The 20,885-nt window shown below is 33.9% G+C and overlaps 1 protein-coding gene and 1 pseudogene across 1 annotated transcript; both read left to right on the top strand.

Moving 5' to 3' along the window:
* The first annotated feature begins 1,944 nt into the window (after nucleotides 1–1,944).
* LOC18040227 (receptor like protein 42) lies at nucleotides 1,945–4,475 on the top strand. The gene is made up of 4 exons (XM_024183618.1): nucleotides 1,945–2,148; nucleotides 2,256–2,472; nucleotides 2,688–3,773; nucleotides 4,156–4,475. Exons 1-4 carry the CDS (start codon nucleotides 1,945–1,947, stop codon nucleotides 4,473–4,475), a joined length of 1,827 nt encoding a protein of 608 aa, XP_024039386.1.
* Nucleotides 4,476–19,415: 14,940 nt separating this feature from the next.
* LOC18040226 lies at nucleotides 19,416–20,831 on the top strand (annotated as a pseudogene).
* Nucleotides 20,832–20,885: the final 54 nt, after the last annotated feature.

Raw genomic sequence — 20,885 nt, 5'->3', positions numbered from 1 at the left:
CTGATGGAGTAGAAGATCTCATTCAGCATGCCGTGAAGGAAAAGTTAAGTGAACTGGTGGTAGTGGGGAAAGGAGAAAAAAGAAGCAGATCTATTCCATGAGCCTTTGCCACGTCCTAGTCATTCAGACAATACAAATGTAATCAACGCATGACTTTTGACTCCAAGTTAGCAATATTAACATCCATTATAATGATATGGCGAATTCAACTTTAGTTGGCTTGAACTAAGAAAGAATTTTCTGACACGACATATGATTGATACTCGAAGACTTCTAATTCTAGTCTTGAGTCTTTATCCGCCGGCCTTGATCGTCTGGATAATGATTTATGACGACTTATAGGGAATCCGACACTATAAAATGAAATATTTTTAATTGATCTAAATTAATAAATCATGCAATTTTAGTAAATCCAAATTTCATTAATTTTTCTGGTGTTTGTATCGGATTAACACCTAATTTTAACTTCTAGAATGATTTTGCATGATATTATGGAACTTTGGGTTGTTAACGTGAGATATTTGTTGCATTTTAGGTGCACTAATTAGAGCCCATCTCAGAAACCATCAGCTAAAGCTCATTACAAATTGGCGCATTGGCAGATCGGCTAAGAAATCTAGGAGTAAAACTCAAATTCTTGACCCTGAGAATAATTAAGTTGAGGAGGTGTCATCACTCAACCAACGAGTGCGTAGTTTACAAAGAAGAGTGACAGTGATAATATTGCTAATTTGGAGTTAATATCAACATGCCATGGGGAGGAAAATTTTAGAGTTGTAGTGAAAAGTCATCAAGACAATGACATACCCTCGAGTATGCAGAATACTCAACGGGCCGTGAAGGGAAATACAAGTGGGGAAAGGAGGAAAAAAAAGAAAAAAGAAGCAAATTAATTCATTGACCCATTAGATGAAAAATTATAGAAAATGAAAGGAAATATAAACGCAGGTCAAGTTCGATAGATCCTATTGAATAATTTTTTTTTTTTTCTGGATAGATTGTTAATAACACATTAAATCATTTTTTTTTCTTTTTTTTTTTTGGGTGGGACGTTGCCTCTTCAGAAGTTAATTATTGTTAGCTAATGGCTTAATCATCAGTTCCAAATTTTTTTACTTTTGCATCCATGCCATTCATGCATTTTTCAGTAACGATAGACTCACTAGTCTGGAGTTTCCGTGAGCCTCTGCCACGCCATAGACACAGAGATGGTAACTTATGATACAATTAATACATGAATCTGACTCCAAATTAGCGATTTTGAATTGACCTAAATTACTCTCACCATTATTATCTGTGTTATATTTTAAAAAATTGTTTTCTTTTTTGGGTTCAATTTTTTTTTGAGTTGTAGTGAAAAGTCATCAAGCCAATCACATAAACTCGAGTATGCAGGATACGCAACTGGCCGTGAAGGGAAATACAAGCGGGGAAAGGAGAAAAAAAAACAAAAAGAAGCAAATTAATGCAGAAAATGAAATTATAGAAAATGAAAGGAAATATAAACATAGGTCAAGTTCGATAGATCCTATTAAAGAATTGTTTTTTCTGGATAGATTGTTAATAACACATTAAATCAATTTTTTTTTGTGGGACATCATATCAAATAATAAAAAATAAATATTATTAAGACTAACTTTTGTTGACTTAAAAAAAATAAAAAAAGAGTCCAATGACTAAAATGTTTGAATTGCTGCAATTTGCCTATAAAAGCAAACCAAGATCCTTAAATTTCTTCACATCTACAAAGTTAAACAAATTTAATTTTTGAGAAAACTATGGGTTTATCCTCCATATGTTTATTCACAATATTCATACGGTTAGTTTTTCCTTTCTTTTTCTTTAATTTTACAATTGCTAACTTCACTGCTTCTTCTATGCCGCCACTCTGCCATGATGATGAGCGCTCTGCTTTGTTGCAATTCAAAGAAAGCCGCATCAGTAATGATTTTTATGCTTCAAAATTTGACTGTCGTCCTACAATGGCATCATGGAAGCCAGAAGAAGGTAACGTTGATTGCTGCTCTTGGGACGGAGTTCATTGCAATAAGAACACTGGTCATGTCATCAAGCTTGACCTCTCCCATAGCTGCCTTTTTGGTTCTATCAACTCTAGCAGCAGCCTTTCCAAGTTTGTCCATCTCGAGTGTTCTTTTTTCTTTTTTCTTTTTTAACAAATTTGAGGAAGAATTCCATCCTCACTCGGTAATCTATCCAAGCTCTTTCATTTAGACCTTTCACTAAATGAATTACAGGGTAAGCTACCTGTTTCCGTTGGTAAACTTCATTCATTGGAAGAACTTGATCTCTCTGCAAATATTTTGTCGAGTGAGTGGCCTATTTCCATTGGAAATCTTAGTTCTTTGAAAGAACTTGACCTTTCACAAAATAGATTTTTTGGTGAATTGCCTATTTCCATGGGAAATCTTGGTTCTTTGAAAGAACTTGACCTTTCACAAAATGGATATTTTGGTGAGTTGCCTACTTCCATTCGAAATTTTTTTCTTTGGAAAAACTTGACCTTTCATTCAATAATTTTTCGGGTGAGTTTCCATGGTCCACTGGAAATTTTAGTTCTTTGAAGTTATTTGATCTGAGGTCATCTAGTTTTTGGGGCAAAGTTCCACATTCGATTGGTAATTTCACCCAGCTACAATATTTGCATCTTGGATCGAATAATTTTTCAGGTGACCTACTTGGTCCCATTGGAAATCTTAGATCATTGGAAGCAATAAATGTCGCTAAGTGTAATTTTTCAGGTCAAATTACATCTTCACTTAGGAATCTTTCCCAACTTACCGCCCTTGACCTTGCTCAAAATTCTTATAGAGGAATGATAGAGTTAGATGTTTTACTTACTAGCTGGAAAAATTTGGAATTTTTAGGTCTCTCATTAAATAGGTTGTCAGTGCTCACCAAAGCCACTTCTGATACCACTTCACAGAAACTTAAGTATATAGGACTGCGTTCATGCAATCTTACTAAATTTCCTAATTTCTTGCAAAACCAACATCATTTGCGGTTCATGGATCTTTCTAACAATAGAATTCAGGAAAAAGTACCTAAATGGTTGTTAGACCCCAATATGCAGAATCTCAATGCCTTGAACATTTCGCATAACTTGTTAACGAGGTTTGATCAGTATCCTGTTGTTCTTCCCGGGAATAAAGGTGATTTGCTGACTTTTGATCTTAGCTCTAATAATTTACAAGGACCATTCCCAGTTCCACCCCCCGGAACCATTCACTATCTAGCTTCAAACAATAACTTAACAGGGGAAATTCCATCATGGATATGCAATTTGAATATTCTTGAAAGCCTTGTTTTGTCTCACAATAACTTAAGTGGCTTGCTTCCTCAGTGTTTAGGCAATTTCAGTGATGAACTTTCAGTGCTCGACTTGCAGGGGAACAACTTCTTTGGGACCGTCCCAAATACTTTCATTAAAGAAAGTAGATTAGGCGTGATTGATTTAAGCCATAATCTATTTCAAGGAAGAATTCCAAGATCATTGATCAACTGTTCAAAGTTGGAATTTCTTGGTCTTGGGAACAACCAGATTAGTGACACTTTTCCCTCTTGGTTAGGAACTCTTCCAAACTTGAATGTTCTCATCCTACGATCTAACATATTTTATGGCATTATAAAAGAACCCAGAACTGATTGTGGATTTTCTAAACTCCGCATTATTGACCTATCTAACAACAGATTTACTGGAACGCTTCCATCAAAGAGTTTCCTGTGTTGGAATGCCATGAAAATTGTCAATACAAGTGAGCTAAGATATCTGCAAGATGTGCTTTCTCCAAATGGACAAACGTCCAATGATATACTTAGCACTTACGACTAGTCAATGACAATGAACAGAAAAGGGCGAATGATGACATATAACAAGATTCCGGATATCCTAGCGGGAATTATTCTCTCAAACAATAGTTTTGATGGGGCGATTCCAGCATCGATTGCAAATTTAAAGGGACTTCAAGTTCTAAACCTCCAGAACAATAATCTCCAGGGCCATATTCCGTCATGTTTGGGCAATCTAACAAATTTGGAATCATTGGATCTCTCAAACAACAAGTTTTCAGGACAGATTCCTCAACAACTAGCTCACATTTCTCGAATTCTTCAATGTCTCGGACAATCACCTTACAGGACTGATACCACAAGGAAAGCAATTTGCTACATTTGACAATACTTCTTTCGACGGCAACTCAGGATTGTGTGGAAGGCCTTTGTCCAAAGGATGTGAGAGTAATAAAGCTCCAGCAAATGAAGATCATACTGAGGGCTCAGAGGAGTCTCTGTTTTCAGGCGCATCTGATTGGAAAATCATTCTGATTGGCTACGCTGGCGGACTTGTGGCAGGATTGGTTCTCGGGTTCAACTTCAGCACAGGAATTATCGGATGGATTCTGGAGAAGTTGGGAACGCAGCAAAAGGCAACGAGGAGGAGGAGGAGACGTAGAAATTGAATGCAATTATAATGTTGTGGTGATTTTCGTTTCTAATTCTGTCATTGTAATGTTGGTGGTTTTTTTTTTTTGTAGGATCCTTACATTTCTCCTCAAAAAATAAAAATATTAACTGGTTTATTATATATTAAAAACTGGTTTCTGGTTTTGTCGCTTTTCAAATTTAAATCACTACTAGGTATGAATAAAAAAATAATAGTGTTTGGTAATTAACATGTTATTAAATGATAATTGTGGGGGATTAGGTTCTACTTCTACCATTAAAAAAATTATAATAATAATAATTTTGACAACAAAAGTAAAGATAACAAATGTTTTTATGCAACAACTATGGGTTCGAATCATCTTTAACTTTGGTTAACTTAAAACGGTGCCCCTGCATCTGTCCTTCGTCATTCCTATCTCAAAACCTAAGAAATAAACAGCATCTATATTAGTGTACGGGACAAACAAGAAGCAAATTTATTGACCAATTAGATAACAAATTAATTATTGAAAATAAGGGAAATGTAACAAAACCCCGATGAATAAGTTTGATATATCTAATTTTAAATTAAAAGAAAAAGATATTTACACAGAAAAAGATGTTACAATGACTCCGAAAGTGCTTTTTTTTTTAAATGAAAAATAAAAATTGACGCCTAATGAAGATCACAATAAAATTCAAAAAGTATATTAATGAGATTATAAGAAATTGAATTTACTATACCGAACTAAAGACTTTCTGTGTGTTACAGGAACAATTTAAAGTTTTATGCGTCGTTCTGAAAGCTTTAATTCACTTTACCGAAAAGTCGGGGTGAAGATGTGCCATCGAGTGAATACATTGTGACTGAGGCTTGCACCGGAGCTGGAAGATTTCAAGAGTTAAAAGATGTTGCTGTATTTGTTTGCGGTGAAGGGAAAATACTAAAAGTTTTGATAGAAGAATAGTGAGCCAAATTCATTTCATTAAGCTACAAAATGAACTGAGATTACGGGGGTTTATGTCCAGGAGCTTCTATAAGCAACAAAATCATGAGCGTGACCTCGGCCGCTTGTAACAAGAGATTACAGGGATTTATATATACATGTCCAGAGGCTTCTTAAGCAAAGCAACAGCCTTCTTAACAGCTTGCTGATTCATCAGACGACCTGAACAGCTCATTTTAATGCTTATTCTTAACATCAAGAACCCGTTGATGATAATTGATACTGAAAATTTTTTTCCTCACTTAATTATGAAAATATGCTCTTTCGATATTTGAATATTGCTCGAGTATTCATTTTCATTTTTGGTTTTGCATAGATCGAAGTAAAATATCAGAGTTCCGAACACAATTGGCCTCCAATTTCTGATCTTAAAATTTTTCACATAATGAATGACGATACTTTTTTGTTGATTGGGAAGAGGAGCATCCTTCTTGCTGCATTTGGATTTGCTGTTACCATGAGTACGCATACTTGTACCGTGAGAAGAACTAGAGCTGCAACCAGAATGCATTTTCAGAAGCCACCGCTTATGGTGTTGGAGATATCTTTCTCTGTGGTCCGGTTGCTTGTTATGCTCATTTATTTTATTCGGGCAGAATTGGGAGTCAAGAACAATTTTAATACATCTTTTTTCCCACTAATCTTTGCTATATATAATTGCTGTTGTGTTTACTTTCAATGCTATTTAACACAAATCTCTCTTTTAAGTTTCAGTGCCAAAGCTTTGAAGATGTTAATAGATGGGTTTGTGAGTAATGTGTCATTGGCTTATTTTAGAAGTCTGACGATTTGATTATTGTTTCATGGTTAGAGCCTAGAGAAGGCATTTGTCCCCATTTGCCCATTTGATTCAGATTCAAGTTTACTGTAATTATAGGTTTCAATTTTGATTATAAAATAACACTGGGTCCAAGTTTTGTCCATAGGTGTTACAATTAATTTCAATTACTTTGTAGTCCAGTTGGATAAATATCACTACTAGAATAATGGGCTAAAATGACAGAATTTTTGTGATAGATATTAGAAAATTAGTTATTTATCACAAGAATATGATAGACACATGACAGAATTTTCATACATCATAAAGGCATGACAAATTGTGATAGAGTTTTTATATATCATAGAAATATGATAGCATAGTAATATTTAATGAAACGGTGAGTTTAGGATAGATCAATTTGGGCATGAAACGGCACCATATGTTGATTTTTCATAATTTAAAAAATTTTAAAAATAAAAATATTTATTTAACTTCTAAACGATGTCGTTTACTATAGACTTTAAACTACAAGAAAATTCACTACTACAAAAATATAAAAGAATGACCCATAAGTTATGACGGTTATTATGCAAACAGTTATAATTTGTAGCACTTATGATGACCGTTATGTAATAGGACCATCATTAAATGTCAAACAAAATCTACACTTAATTTTAATGACGGTTCATTTATAAAAACCGTCTTTAAAAGTGACCATTTTTAATTACGGTTCTTATATACAACAGTCATTATATGTGTAGTTAAAAATAGTCTTAATTTTATTGACAGTTTTAATAAATGAACTGTCATTAAAAATGACAATTTTTAATGACGGTTTTTATATACAACGGTCATTATATGTATAGTTAAATAATTAAAATAGTCTTAATTTTTAATGACTCTTTTTATATACAGCGGTCATTATATGTGTAATTAAAATAGTGTTAATTTGTAATGATGGTTTTTACATGAAACGGTCATTATATACATACTTAAAAATAGTTTTAATTTTGGTGATGGTTTTGAAAAAAATTAATTGAAAATGACTATATTTAACGACGGTTCTTAAAAAACCGTCATTAAAAGTGATAATTTTTAATATCTGTTGTTATATATAACGGTCATTATATATGTAGATAAAATACTTTAAATTTTAATGTGAAAGTGAATAATTTTAATGACGGTTTAATAAATCAACCGTCATTATATATCCAAATTAATGACGGTTATTATAGAACCGTCATTGATATATTTAAAAAAAAAAAAAAAAAACCCCACCCTATACAAACAACAAATCACTAAAATTACAGATAATTTGTAAACACTAATAGCACACGCGCACGCAGACCCTCTCTCTCAGTAGCACGCACGCCGTTGGCAAACTGAGCCCGTGCAGCAGCAGTCGAGCATGGCAGCACCAGGCCACTAGTAGCCGCTCTCTCTCACGCACGCTCTTATGCACAGGCAACAGCAGGCCAGCACCAACAACCCCTCTCTCTCATGCTCGCTCTTTACTACGCCGGAGTCAACACTATACCCCTCTTACCCATGAAAACTCTAACCCATATCCAAATCGTTGCCGTCGAAGAAAACCCAATCCTTAAAGGCTTGAAATTAAAGCCTTCTCCATCAATCACCATCGAACTAGATAAACCCTAGCCTTGCCATCACTCGCTGAAGAAAACACTCTACCATGTGAGTCTTTGTTGTTTGATAATATATTTGCATTCTTTGTTGGCTGAAGTTTTTATACGATTGCTTTAATTCCACCGCTTCGATTAGTTAGTTCCCTGTGATTAAGTATTTAGTTACTTTTAATTTCATATTTTCATATCTAACTGTGATTTAGGGAATCGGTTTCTTGGTTGCATTTGTAATTTTTGATGCAAATCAAAAACATCTTGAAGGTATTTGTTGAAAGACCTGCTTGAACTATCATTTATTTTGTCCTGTTAATGCAGAAGTTTTTTTTTTCTTTTTCTGCCATATTGCAGTGGTACCATTTCCATAGTATTGGACAAACTTTATTGTGTTAGTTTCCTATAGTTGTATGACAGTTAATCACTTTTTTTTAATTAGTATGACAATTAGTCCAATTTACTTGTACACAAAACAATCTTTTAACTTGGCTTTGGAATATTTCTTTCAAGTTGAGTCCCCTTAATCACTAACCAGACAAAAGTTCCCTATTTCATTTACAAATTCAGCTGGTAAATGTACAATGCCTGCATGAAACTCACTTTTGGGTGATGACGGTCGTTATGAGGAAGAAGTCAGAAGGATTTGGTAAACTTACTTAGGTAAGTCTATTAATTAATAGTGATTTGGTACTTTAAAGTCTTGTTTTACAACTTAAGTCACTAAAATGATTTAATATTTATGATTTATAATATATGAATATATCTTAATTTCTCTTTATCCTTTGTAAGAATAACGTAGATTGCTGACGCTGGTGAGACTTGTTTGCAATTGAAGACTTGACGAGAAATTAGATGTCTCACGCATGCCAATCTTGTTGGTTGCTAGTGCAGTCATTAGTGGATATTAAATAGTTGTGAGAATTTTTGTAAAGCTATCTCTTTGTATATGAAACATTTGCATCCTTTTGTTTCTGGAAAAATAATTGTAAAGAATTTAATATGAAATTAGAATTAAAATGGGGCTTGAAATAGTATGAAATTTCCCATTTATTTTTTTTAATAATAAATAACAAAGGTGACGGTTATTTCAAAAGAACCGTCATCAAATGTAGTGTTCAGAAACAAAGATGACAGTTTTTTTTTTAAAAACCGTCATAAAATGTTGTTCAATAATTAATGACGGTTCTTATAATAAACCGTCATTAAAGATATATATATATATATAATGACAGTTCTTACAATAAACCGTCATTAAAAACATATATATAATGACGGTTCTTATAATAAACCGTCATTAAAATGGCACATTTAATGACAGTTATATGAAAGAACAGTCATCAAAACATATATAATTACTATAAATAATGACTATTTTAAAAAATAATTGTTATTAAAAATATACATTTAATGATGGTTAGTGAACCGTAATTAAAAACATACCCTCTTTAATGTCAGTGCCTAAGATGACAATGACGGTTTTAAAACCGTTGTAAAAGACCAATTTTGTGGTAGTGATATTCTAGGTGTTAATAAACACTTCAGCTCCTTTGACTTCATCACTCCATCGGCAAGGGCTAAGAAACCTAAGCATTGAAACCCCTCAAAATCCAGAATTAACAAGCCCTACTTTAATCTACAAATTGGTTTTGAAATCCATTGCATGGAAACCAAAATGATCGTATATGCTATTGAAGCAACCACTTTATTATAATTTTTTAGGCACAAAATCATCATATATGCTCATTGTTGCTCCTTCGATCAACACGTCCACTGTTGAAGCGGTCGTTGTCACTATTCTTTGCATTGTTTAATTGGCGATGGAGAAGCCATCCTTGTAATTGCTGAATCCCTAGGCTTATTGTCAATTAGCTTTTTTATTTTTTGTTTTGAATAAACTAGTTGGGCATTATAAAATTAATTGTCAGTTTTTTTGTTATCTCCCTTATTTGTTCATAATTTATGCCTTTTTTTTGGGATTTCTATCATGAATGGTTTATCTTTATTATTATTTTTTAAAATTCTTGTTTGTTTCTTTTGTTATTTTTTTATTTTTTTAATTCAAGAAGCTTATACTTTATCCTTTTATTAAATCTAGAAATTGCTCAATCATTTAATTATGAATTGCAGGATTTCACTGTTTTGTTCCCTTTCGAATTCGATTTCTGACATCAGGTTTGTTCAATTCTTTACTGCCTTTCCATTCAATGTTTAAAAAATGATTGTTGGCAATGGTTTGTCTGAATGTTGTTATATTTTGTAATTTTTCAGTCAAAGCTTGCATGTTTGTGAACTGATTTTGCTTGATGATATAGCACTTTGTCATTGACTAGTGTGTTTTATTGGGATGGATCCAAAACTAAGGTCCAATGGTGTTGACATTTTTTGAATGATTGTGAGTTAGATTTGGTAACTGATAATACTTTCTAGTGTATTTTATTGAGTTAAAAAGTGAGGCTCCTTTTTCAATTGTTTTTTTTATGTTTGAAAGAAATGGTACCTTGTGGGGGCAAGTTTGGTCATGTGGACCAAGGAATGTTTAGTTGCTTATATATATATATATATATAGTCTTGTGGTCTATGAAATACCAGATTGTTAGAATTTTTTTTTTAAATAAATGTTAAATGTATGTGGGCTCAATTATTTAGGATATTATTAGTGGGTATTGTTAGTTAGAGGTTTTGGTAAACGATGATAGCACGTTGGTGAAGTTATATTTGTTGCACATGATGACAAGTTTTTGTTTTTAATTTAATTATTTCATTAAATTTATAAACTGAATATTAATAATGCTTTGTTTCTTAATTTATTGATAATGGAAACCGTTTATCATTGCTGCCTATTAGTACATTATGTTGAAATGTGTTTCAATTATATGTCAAGTACTAAACAAAAAGTGGATAAATCTTGGCTTAAATATGATATATTGTTTGATGAGTATGAAGCTGATGTGAAAAAATTTTGTGAAAAAATTTATTAAAACTGTAGTTAAAAGACTAGGATTTTTTCCAAATAAGAATTTCTTTTCTCTTATAATTCCTATAAATCTAAATAGAAATAAATATGATATGCTTGCCTTGCTTGTCTCCTAAGAAATATCTAGAGTATTTAATGAACTTTCTGTTTAAACCAACTTCTTCCTCTAAATAAATCCTATGCACCAATTATAAAATCATGTCACTAATTGACTTGCTAAATTAAACATCTAATTAAATTAGAAAACAATATTCTGAATAAATTGAATTTCACTAAATTAGTTAGGAATTTAATAAATTAAACCCTATTACATAATATTCAGTAAATAAAATTTTAATTTACTAAACTTGCCGTAAGATGTCAACTTTATAAATAATAATCTTAACACAATTAATTAGGGGATATAATAAACCTTATTCCTCATTAAATGGTCATTAAATGCATAAAGCTAAGATGATATAAAATCTTAAGAAAACCATGAATCTAGGACCTACATTAACAAAAATGACAATTTGAAAAGCCATTTGCATCCCTACCTGTTCCAACAAGTGATCAAGATTTGGACGTCTTCCTAGAAGTGATATTCCAGGATTTTGCACATACCTACCTATGCTCCATCCAGGTGTTCATAGTTAGTCCCATATCCCTAAGGTGCAGGAAAAGCAAAGGCATAACTCTAATAACCACGAAGTAGACTCCTCATTATTATTATTATTATTCTTATTCATGTCCACGTGGCATTAACTTCGAAAGCTCAAGTGAAGTGAAGACGTAGTTGACAGACAACTCTAGTGTCAAATTTCAAACATGACCAACTAACAGTCTCGGTGGGCAACTGCCTACGTAACTGGTCTCTCTCACACAATTGAATTATTTTTCCTCAAATAAATGTTTTTCATTTATTGAAAGTGCTCTGCCGTTTTCCATTCATCAAGCATGGTTGCTCTGCCGTTTAAGTGTCATTTTCATAAGAACACCACGAGTGACAAGTTTTCACCTTTAGGCAACGACGATGACTTAAGTGGCGGGAGTGAGGTTGAAAATCCTGCCTCTGATGAAGATATGGAAGATATGAAGCAATAAAGTTTGATCATAAATTCTGGGCTCTGAACATGGGAACCAACACTGGTGATTGCAGTTCAGACTCGCGCCTCTTCCATAACATTGACTCATTATCATACCATAAACAGGTCTCATTCATCTACTGTTAAAGACTGGGGAAGGAATTTTTCTCACCACGGCCTGAGGGGTTTAAAGCTGCAGCCGGCAATCCTTCTCTCTGATACTTAACAAAGCAATGAGAAAGGTTGCAGTATTGCATTATCGGCTTTTCTGTGTGTATGTTTATAGATTAACTCATATAGATCCTGATAGGGAGCTAATGGTAGTTAATATTCTTGTCAATTACTACTACTATATCATATGCTTCATACTACTAGAAACACATTCCGTCTACTTTTCGACTTTTGCCAACCCCTCTGAGGCCTTGGCCCTAGAGCTCTCTGCTTATGTCCTGGTGCTTGATTCTTAGATTTGGATTGGGCTATTTCGAGAGAAAATGCCTAAAGAGAAGTGTGTGAACACTCACTCTGTCACGTGTAAAATATGTGGTCTTAGCGCCATTGAGATTGATCGATTGATTGATCGGGTAGGTCCATCGTGCACCCTCAAGTCTTGACCATATAATTAAAGCAAGATGGCAACCTCCCGCGTATTTTATATTCTAAGACAAAGCCTTTAATAAAGGAGAGAAATCAATACATTCATTCAAAAATAATGCAAAAAAAAAAAGTTTCTTATTATATTTTTTGTACATGCAATCAAACAATATGGTTAAAGGAGAAGCGAGCTTGTAATTAAGTGCCAAATGGCACTAAACTAGTTGCCCGTGACGGCAATAAATTTGACGTGCAGGGCACGAGAACTTAGAAATCACGAAATATTCATCATGGAACTTTTTGCTTACGTGCACAAGCCACGTGAGCTAAAAATATTGGCTTTTTATTGGTGGTTTCTACACTATTCTTGTCCTTTACTTGATAATCGATTATTTTTGTATTAGATGCTTCTTTTAAATTAAAATAAATAATAATAATCATTTCACCGACAAATATGATTGTATTTGGATAAAGAAATCATATTTGGATAAAACTTAGTTTACAAAAAAAAAAAAATTGATACTCGAGCAGTTTCTACACTTTAAGCAGTTTAGCAATAGACTAGGATATTGATAATCGTTTCTTAAAAAAAAAAAAAAACTATGCTCATAAAAAGAACAAGGTAAAAAATATTATCAAATGTTTAAAATGATTGGTCTAATGATCATCCATTTAAATAATTTGAAGTTATATTTTGTATAAGATTCATAAGGGATCAAATTGTTTCATAGAAAATGTTGGTCAAAAACTTTTACAAGAATCTAATTTAATGTCCCTTTAGTGATACGTCCATAACAGCCATGTTGTTGCGATGTTGCTTTATTCCACCTCGAACAAGACTGCAAAATAGGCACAATAATTCCTTTCTTTTCTTTTTCTTCTTTTTTTTTTTTAAAGTTTTTTGTTTGTTCTTATTTTATACACGCAGGCCAGGCGGCCCAGACCCCACGTGTCATTAAAAAAATTGCCAAACACGGTCTTGTGTTTTTATCCATTTGGACTCGGCAGCTTGCGTCGGTGCAAATCATTTACAAATGTGACGAATTAATTGACGGTAAATCGATGACGAAAATTGGCCACCCAAGCATTCCAACATCAAATGGTAAATGATCAGACGGTGGATGATTTGAGTCCCAACGAAAAAGAATTCCACATGCATCACGCCATACAATCGTTGAATGCGAAAAATAGAAAGATATGATAATAAAAATTTTAGTAATAAGAAAATTAATCATGTTAGCGAATGGTAGTTATCAAATCGGTTGGAAGGTTAATGTAATGGTGGACTTTGAACTTATGATGTACAACATAGTTTTTACTCAAAGATTCCGAGATTTAAACAGTATTATATAAATTAAAGAGTGGTTAATGTGGCGATTAGTTGATTAATTAATTATATTCCATTTGTTTAGTTACAATTGATTAGTAATTTAAACGAATACTCAAGACAAACAGGGAATTAAGTTAGTAAACTCCATTTGTTTAGTTTCGAAAGCTATGTTTGGATTAAAGTATATCCAATACGAAATCTTTTAACAATAAAGTATACGATGGAAAATTGATAACAACATTAAAGTTCCTTAAATACTTTCATAAATAAAGAAATAATTCGTCAATTTATATTAAACTGGCCCCTAAATAATTTTGATATACCAAATTGAAAGTTGCCTTAAAATATCGGATGGTGACTTTGAGGGAAAAAAAAAAGATAAAAAAAATGACGTCAAATGAGTGTGTAACTTAAGATTTAGTATATTTTAGACATTCCATAGAGATGATTAATTGTCCCAATTGTGCTAATTTAGTATATTATTTTGGATGATTTTTCTTCTCTGTTGTAAAAAAAAAAAAAAACTGATTTCAGTTGTTAAAAAAGGAGTAATATATGCTTACAAAGATTTTTTTTAAAATATAATTTGTATTTCGAATCATGTGGTATTTAATATATTGTTTATTCATTAACGATGAGGAATCATTCTCATCAATCCTATTAAATTATCTCATTAATAATAGTATAAAACGTCAAATATTACTTAATACATGTCAGTCATTGATAATAACACGTCATTTGAAATTTTAACTTTGTATTTAACCCTATATAAGCATTTCATTTTTTTTAACATTTGTAAGCAAATAATTAATCCCTAAAAAATATACAAATTTAATTACAAACAAGAGCTTTTGTTTACTTGGCTCATAAGGGTGGAGAATAGATTTAGTTGCCATTGAGCTAGACTTTAAAAAAAATTACATTATTTGATGATATAAAACTACATAATTTGTGTTTTTTTTCCTCTTAAACGAAATTGTTTATGATTTTTTTGCTTAAATAATATTTAATAAAAAAAAGGGACAAAACTTTATATGCGTATCAATTATTATATAAATTGATAAGATTATCTTTCATAAATAAAATTATGACATTCAGTTTGATTCTTTTTTTTTTCCAGATAAAAATCAAATCGTTTCTACTTTCTCTATTAATGCAAATTTCTCACAATTAATCTCACGGTGGAAAGTTGTCAAAAAAAAAATAAATCTGAAGGTGGAAAGAAAAAATAACCTGATGCATTTAAATTGGTGATAATAAGTAGTATTCAATTTTAGATAAAAGACCAAAAAAACCTACACGCTTTTGAAACTGTGTGTGTCTGTGTGATATTCATTTCACCTCTATGCTGCCCAATATTATTTGATTTTATACCAATGTTATTTGATTCTTGCACCAACATTATTTGTGTATGCTGACCTACATGCAACACAGCTAATAAACTTCATCAACGTAATAACTCCTAAGCAGTAAAGAGAATATGGGAATTACTGAAAGAGAACCTCACATTATTGTTTGATCAAAATTATGTAACACATCAAACTTTCCAGACTCATCCGAAAACCTCAATCATCTTGATGAGGGTTGATCCTCTCAACTCTTTCAAGACTTCCAAGCCAGCGAACAAAGTCAACATAGATACCCAGCACTACAACAATGCCCATCTTCCAATACATCAAACAATTTTCAAAACCTTGGATGGGTCTACTAAACAAACTAAACATGATGCAAACACGACCAGTACTTCCTCAAATTGGTTTCATCTGTATTATATACTTGCGACACAGGGCAATAAATGAACTTAATGATAAACCAGACTACCTATACTAACTATATTATATACCTAACTGCTTACAAAACTTGTTTCTCCCAGCCCCATGAGATTCCTGCATTGCCAAATCCATTATGGCTAATTGGACCACAAGAATTCATTGAGTTCCACTGGGTTGGAGAATGTTTTCCAACCCGGAAATGGTCTCTCACAAACAAAATTAGACCTCTTATATCCTCTTCTACTCTTCCAATCCAAGGTCAGATCAAACTTCTTCTTCCTCAGGTAATTCTGATTCTAATCCTCCTTGTGAGTTAAATTCAAATTCTAATCCTTCTAGTGAGTTAAATTCAAATTCTCAGGTTCTTAGTGATCTGGACATGCCTATGCTCTTAGGAAAGGTACTAGAAGTTGTGCCAAATACTCATTGTCTAATTTTGTTTCATATCACAACCTATCACCTTCTTTCTATGCATTTACCTCACAACTTTCTAGTGTAGAAATTCCAAAGAATGTGCAGGATGCTCTAAGTGTACCTAATGGAAGGCAGCTATCCTTGAAGAGATGAATGCTCTTGAGAAGAATCAGACTTGGAAGGTGGTCAATTTGCTTAAAGGAAAGTCGACAATTGGCTGCAAGTGGGTATTTACTGTCAAATACAATTCAGATGGTTCACTTGAGAGATACAAGGCTCGCCTAGTGGCAAAGGGGCTTACGCAAACTTATGGGATTGACTATTCAGAGACCTTTGCACCAGTAGCAAAGTTAAACACTGTACGAGTTCTCTTGTCTATCACTACAAACCTAAATTGGCCATTACAATAGTTGGATGTGAAAAATGTGTTTCTCAACGGGGATTTAAAAGAGGAAGTATACATGGATCCTCCTCCTGGTTTCTTTGAAAATTTTGGGTCAAATGTGTGCAAATTGCAAAAGTCCTTGCATGGTCTCAAACAATCGCCTAGGGCTTGGTTTGAGAAATTTACTATGGCTGTGAATAGACAAGGTTACAGACAAAGTCAGACTGATCATACAACGTTCACTAGAGTTTCAGCTAAATGTAAAATCACTGTGCTTATAGTGTATGTGGGTGACATTATTCATACTGGAGATGATTTAGTTAAAATGGATAGATTGAAGCAAAGTCTAGCCACTGATTTTGAAATCAAGGACTTAGGTGCCTTGAAATACTTTCTTGGAATGGAAGTTGCTCGTTCCAAGAAAGGTATAGTTGTCTCACAAAGGAAATACATCCTTGATTTATTGAAGGAAACTAGAATGAGTGGCTGTAAGCCAGTGGATAGACCTGTGGAGTACAATTTAAGACTAGGTGAAGGAGAAAAAGCCCTAGTAGATCTACGACGATATCAAAATTTGGTGGGAAAACTTATTTACTTGTCTCTTACTAAACCAGACATCACTTTTCCAGTCAATATAATAAGTCGCTTCATGCATCATCCTCGGGAAGAACATCTTGAAGCTGTTTATAAAATTCTCAAATATCTAAAAGGTACTCTAGGAAAGGGACTTTTGTTTAGAAAAACAGAGAATAGAGGTATTGAGGTATACACTGATGCTAATTGGGCAGATTCAATTACAGACAGGAAGTCTACTACAGGCCATTGCACTTTTGTATGGGGTAATTTAGTGACTTGGAGGAGTAAAAAACAAAATGTAGTTGCACGAAGTACTGCTGAAGTTGAATTTAGAGCTATGACACATGAGCTTTGTCAAGTATTGTGGCTAAAACAAGTTCTAGAGGATTTGAAAAGACCTACAGTTCTACCTATAAGGTTATACTGCGACAACAAGACAGCAATCAGCATTGCACATAACCCAGTGCAACATGATAGAACCAAGCATGTCGAAATTCATAGTCACTTCATCAACGAGAAACTTGAGAATCATATTATCTGCCTATTGTTTGTTCCAACAAAACAACAAATAGCAGATATCCTAACGAAGGGATTCGTCACACTTAACTTTGGACATCTTGCAGCAAGTTGAGAATGATTGACATCTACACACCAACTTGAGAGGGAGTATCGAGAAGTTAGGATTTTTCAGTTAGTTTTAAAGTCTTATCAGAATAAAGTTTTAGATAATTAGTTTTATTTTTAAATTCAAGTTTAGATAAGTATCCTACAATTAGGGGATATTTTTTAGGAGTTTATTTTCTGCATTCTATTTAAGTGTAACTTGTAGAATGAATGAAACAAGAAAAAATAGTATTTCAGACTCTAAATATTCACACAAATGATAATTTTCCTTTTTTAATTTAAAACCACCCTAAGGTGGGCGGGTTAGGCGGGACCCTCTTACCTGTAAACTATTGAAACAAAAGAAAGTACATATGGAGAAGGACACAAACTAAAAGCTCCAAGCAAAATAACAACACAGCCAACAAATCCAAAAAATAACAAAAACATTATGAGAACAAATAAGAAGTTAAAGATAATTAATTAATGCAAATGCCTTAAGACTGCCTACTATACCTGTGACCAGTAACTAATGCGAAATCTTTTCTCGAACAAGAGGAATGTGGACCAACAACATTGAAGTTGGGGTCAAGATCACGCCCTTCAGAATGCTCAGGCTAAGACGTAAAATAATCATCAGCCACAAGATTCTCATCAGAGCTAAGCTCCTCATCCGACTAAAAATGAATATCTGTATAATGGGAATTAAAACCCATAGTCATGGATCGAATATCCTGCAGCTCAGAAAAAAGTAGTACCAGTGGAAACCCTCTGAATACTTAGATCATCCTGAATAGAAGAAGAAGGCTTAGCTATCTCAGCCCATCCAGCATTATCTCTCAAAGCAGTAGCTGTACGAGATTGGGCTGAGGAGATGGTCAATGGCAGAAGGTGGTCCTTATCGATGGTAACAGGTGTGGCGGCGGCGATGGGCGATATTTGAGATTGCGAACACGTTTTTGGCCTTCGGTTTGGGTGTGAGTGCAGTTGTGATGGTTGTTGCCGGCCAAAGGAGAAGTCACCGGTGTGTGGGGTGGTTCCGGTATTGGCAAATCACCACCACCAGCCGCCACTAGAGCAATGGCGGCTGGTCAATGTTCGGTCAAATAGTGGGCAGTTAAGAGAACTTTTCTAACATTGCATTGGCTGATATTAATTAATTTATATATAATTAATTTAACAATAACTTTTTGATAGTACAACTTATAATTATAAACATTAAAAGAATATATTTTAATGCAGTCAATTGCAAGTAAATCATTATATTTGTTTATTGATGATACCCTACAAACTGGTTTGAGTTAATTAAAATTATAAACAGGTGCTCGGCCAAGATTCCTTGATAATCAGGGAATAATGCATGTCTGATCAATGGATGAGGACAGATTTGACAATAGTACCATAATAGATAAGTGAATTAACCTCTCAAAAAAAATAATAATAAAAGAGAAGCAAGTACGCATGAAACAAATTAAGCAATTAATCTCTCATGCGTTATATATGTTGGTCATCACCATGCGGCGGTTGCATGATATCTTGGATTAATAGTTTGATCATGAGGGAAGAAGATCATGTTTCTTCTGTTGCCCTTTTTGCCATTATGTGGAATTCTCTGCCTCTTTTTCTTCTGTCATTTCTTTCCCTTCCTTCATCCATAAGTATGTTAATAGCCTTTACAACATCTTCCTTCTTTACCAATACCCCAATCTCTTCTTCCTTCCCAAAATCTAAGGGAACTTCCACACCAATCCTCTCCCCAATATTTAGAACTTGCACAATCAACTTTTCATTCCAAAATTGGTCCCCAAAAAGTGGCCATGTGATCATGGGTACGCCGGCTGATATCCCTTCAAGAGATGAGTTCCAACCACAATGTGTTAAAAACCCTCCAATTGAAGCGTGTGACAATCAGGGGAGCAGAACAATCAGCAGATGGAATTGTGGTTAATACTTTCGAAGAATTGGAAGCAGAATATGTCAAAGAATATACAAGGACCAAAGGTGATAAGGTTTGGTGTATTGGCCCGGTATAAGTTGAACACAGATAAAGCTGAGAGATGCAGAGGTGAAAATGGATCAACGGAAGATGATTATGAACAGTGCTTGAAATGGCTTGACTCATGGGAACCTGGGTCTGTGATTTACCCTTGTCTTGGGCGTATATGTGGCCTTGCTACTTGGCAACTTTTAGAACTTGGGTCAGGCTTAGAAGCATCAATCAGCCGTTCATTTGGTTAATAAGAGGAGGTGAAAGATCACAAGGTTTAGAGAAGTGGATCCAAGAAGAAGGATTTGAGGAAAGGACAAAAGAGAGAGGATTTATAATTCGGGGATGGGCACCTCAAGTGTTGCTATTATCTCATCGAGCAATTGGAGGGTTCTTGACACACTGCGGTTGGAATTCAACACTAGAAGGAGTGAGTGCGGGAGTGCCGTTAGTAACATACCCTTTGTTTGCCGAGCAATTTTATAATAAGAAGTTAGCTGCGCAAGTATTAGGGATTGGAGTGAGTGTTGGAATTGAGGCTACAGTGACATGGGGTTTGGAAGACAACTCTGGTTTAGTGATTAAGAGGGAGAAAGTTAAAGAAGCTATTGAAAAACTGATGGATAGAGGCAAACAAGGAGAGAAGAGGAGAAAGAGAGCAAGGCAGCTTGGGGAGATAGCAAATCGTGCTATTGGAGTTGGTGGATCTTGTCAAAAGCAGCCATCTAGATGGTTTGAAACAGCCATCTAGATAGTCAGTATCCATGTTGTTCAAAGAAGAGGAATTTTGCAGCAAGTTGGAAAGGAAAAGGAGCACACGGGTTTGACATTTGAAAGAAGAAAAAAGAACGTAAAAATAATATAGAATTGCTGCATAGTGCCAAAGCTTTCTCTATAAATAAAAGCGAAGAGAATGAGCAAAGGCATTCCATTTAGAGAGCAATTTAGGGAGTTGAGAGAGAGTTTAAGAGCTTATATTTATAAGCTCTTGTTATAGTGATTTGAGAGTTTGGGTGTATTGGGGTTTTGGGTAGTGAGCTAAAATACTACAATACTTGTAACTCCTTTTCACTAGTAAAATATTTCCTTCTATGTTCGCCTGTGGACGTAGGCTAAAAGCCGAACCACGTAATTTTCTTGTGTCCTCTATTGTGCTTGTTCTTTATTGTTTCTACCAATTTCAACTTAGCTGTGTGTCTGCTTTACCCACCAATTTCCTAACAGATCTTCTCATCGCAACATAGAAATGCTCATTGAATTTGTCATCCAACAAACCAGAGGGTAATTCATTTGATTAATTCATGAACAATCATTTTCATTCATACTACAAGGCGGTTTG

Source organism: Citrus clementina, unplaced genomic scaffold, assembly GCF_000493195.1.
Source record: "Citrus clementina cultivar Clemenules unplaced genomic scaffold, Citrus_clementina_v1.0 scaffold_5, whole genome shotgun sequence".
NCBI classification, from domain to species: Eukaryota; Viridiplantae; Streptophyta; class Magnoliopsida; order Sapindales; family Rutaceae; genus Citrus; species Citrus x clementina.
This window is presented reverse-complemented; position numbering and strand designations above follow the sequence as displayed.